The sequence below is a fragment of the Lottia gigantea genome (assembly GCF_000327385.1).
Source record: "Lottia gigantea unplaced genomic scaffold LOTGIsca_4374, whole genome shotgun sequence".
Taxonomy (NCBI): Eukaryota; Metazoa; Mollusca; class Gastropoda; family Lottiidae; genus Lottia; species Lottia gigantea.
This window is the reverse complement of record NW_008709524.1, coordinates 1-2,651: the sequence shown is the minus strand read 5'-3', so window position 1 is coordinate 2,651 and position 2,651 is coordinate 1. Positions and strand designations below refer to the sequence as shown.

Below are 2,651 nucleotides of genomic sequence, written 5' to 3'. Positions count from 1 at the left end.
ATCTGAAAGGAGATAGTTCCTTGTTTCATGTTTTATATTTCAAATAAATGATACGTCATTGAATAAATTTTACTTTTCCCCAGTCTGTTCTTGAATGACATTAGAGAAATGACGTCTGTAAAATTACCCAATATAAAGTATTGTTGATGGTGATGCAGTAATCTTTGTGGCTCTTATTGTACAACCTGCTAGTCCTAACCCTAGTCATTATGTATAAAATTAACTTACGTGTGTAAAGAGATCTTAAATTAGTCAAATCTTGTAGAGTATACACCGATATTAAATACCCGCTGTCTTGTCGACATCTTATGTTGTCATCCTCCCATGTTTGTCCCGTTAAAAAATGTTTCAAACAATATTTTTGATCTGGAAATATCTTGTATTCCTTCTCAGTACAATAACTTTCTTCTGCAATATAAAACATTTATTAATTGATCTCGAATAATGTCAAATAAAGTAGTTAACTGATCAACCGTATGGTTACAAGGTAAAATGGCCGGATGTATGGTTACAAAATAAATGACCAGCCGTATGGTCACAGTAAGTAAAAGTCGTCAGGTCACAAATGTACTTGGTCACAGTCATATGATCACAGGGAAGAATGGCAACAGTCGTATGGTCACAATGTAAATGCATGATATTATACTGACTTAATAATATTTATTCAAGATTTACAATAGAAGTATAAATACAAACATAATTATAGAAAATCTATGGTTTCAGAAACAAGTTGGAGTTTAAATAAATTATCAAGTTACTAAGCTATTATACTCTTACCCAAACCACAAGAAAAATGTCAATATAACATACCCTTAAAAATAGTCCACATGGATGAGTTGGTCGTTATCATTCCTGTACCATAAACATAACTTGGTGCTAAACAATAACAATCTTCTCCTTGATAATAAATCTGATCCCAGTTGTAGAGAGATGAACAAGTTGCTGTACAGTAGATTAAACTACAGCTTGGTATCAAACTGTAATAATTAAATGTAACAGGTCCAGTGTAAGGAAATTTCTTCCAGAAACTGTTGATAGTGAAACTCCATGATTTTGAAATTAACAAAATCAAAATATGAAACAAAACTCTTCGACCATCAGACATCTCAATAGATAACAAATGAAAGTAAATTCAAACTACTTATTAATATGAATAACGTTTCTAGGTAGAAGAGAGACTGATTTGAAATATCCAATGATTATCAGACTGTATATGTAATAGGCCTTAAATATTAAATAAAATATAGGGAACCATTTCAACTTGGAATTCTTTGTTCCACATCGATTCTTAGTAATAGAAAGAAGGATGGTTTATTCTTGTTTGGTTAATGTCATCTTCACATTGTCAAGCTTTTGCGAACTTTATCTCATGCTTTGTCTGCAATAGCAACGGTCCTTGTATCATGGAAGTTAGTCAGAGCAGCGATTTGACTGGAGTGTACGCTACCGGATACAACCAATCAGATCCCTCGATGTGTGTAAGCCATAAGATATACTCTTTACAGACTTTATGTCCAGGTCTCTGATTGGCTTTATTCACTGGCGTAAAATCCCATAAAATCGCTGCATTCGGAGATACAAGAAAGCTGGCTATTGCAGTCAAGGTATAAGAAGAATTTCGTAAAAGTTTGATATTGTGAAGATGGGTTAATGCATTCACAACTTTGTGTTCCAGACTGTTTGTCAATAAAAAAAAAGATATCTGAAGTCCTCCGGTTAATCAATAATGTGACCATTTCACAAAGAAATCGTTGCCATGTAACAGAACCAACCGGGCCGTTGAAGTAGTTCTCCATATCCCTGACTTTCTCCCCTTCAGCATTGTCCCTGTTGCGATACAAGTGAGCGGCCAAGTCTTGCATCTCCCCTGAGTTTCTCCACTCTCCAGGTTGTGTTCCAAATCTTCCTTGTCCATATCTGTATTCCGGAGGTCTGGGTACTAGATTCCCATCATGATATGCAGGCAAACACAAATAAAACAGTCCTGTTTGTTGTATTATTGTAAGCAATAGTTCATTAATGTTATGTATTTATGCGCAAATAAGTTGTTGTTATATTAAATAAATATTTACACACATATTCGAGTTGATTTAATTTAAAGGAATTACCTGAACATTTTTCAGTTCGATGTATAAACAGAAAAAATCTGCGTACATACATAAAACACTACGCGGATTTATATAGTGTAAACAAGTTTTTTTCTTTTTACACAATTCGACACGTTTCGAAAAACTCAGGTCATTCCTTAATTGCATAGCAATGCATGGTGATCTTCCATGGCATAGGTACATTTCTGTGATGTCATTATGAGGTCAAAAAGTGAACTCCTATAGGTAATATGATCAAAACGTAAAATAACTAGAGTGGCATGAGGTATTATGTCATCATATAGCGTTTTCTATCCGTCCTTGGAAGTCACGTAATGCCAACTAACATCTGTTACAGGTGAAAATACTACAAAGTAAGTGACGTGACGCGTTATTTATCAGGTTTGGTCAACGGTTAATTTGAAGAACGTTTAAGAGGGCTGTCGTGAGACCCTAACTGAATTGGCTATATTAAAAATAAACGCTAATAACAAAAAACGGAACGAAAGTTCAATTTCACAGAATTAACAGGAGTCAGTATTTTGAGGGGTCAGTACTCTACAA

General features: G+C 34.3%; 1 protein-coding gene across 1 annotated transcript; it reads right to left on the bottom strand.

Moving 5' to 3' along the window:
* Positions 1 to 228: 228 nt before the first annotated feature.
* On the bottom strand, positions 229 to 1,105 carry LOTGIDRAFT_176814 (hypothetical protein; the record flags this gene model as incomplete). Its single annotated transcript, XM_009060650.1, has 2 exons — positions 229 to 408; positions 811 to 1,105. Coding segments are annotated over 2 exons (475 nt in total), but the record flags the coding sequence as incomplete, so codon positions are not given.
* Positions 1,106 to 2,651: the final 1,546 nt, after the last annotated feature.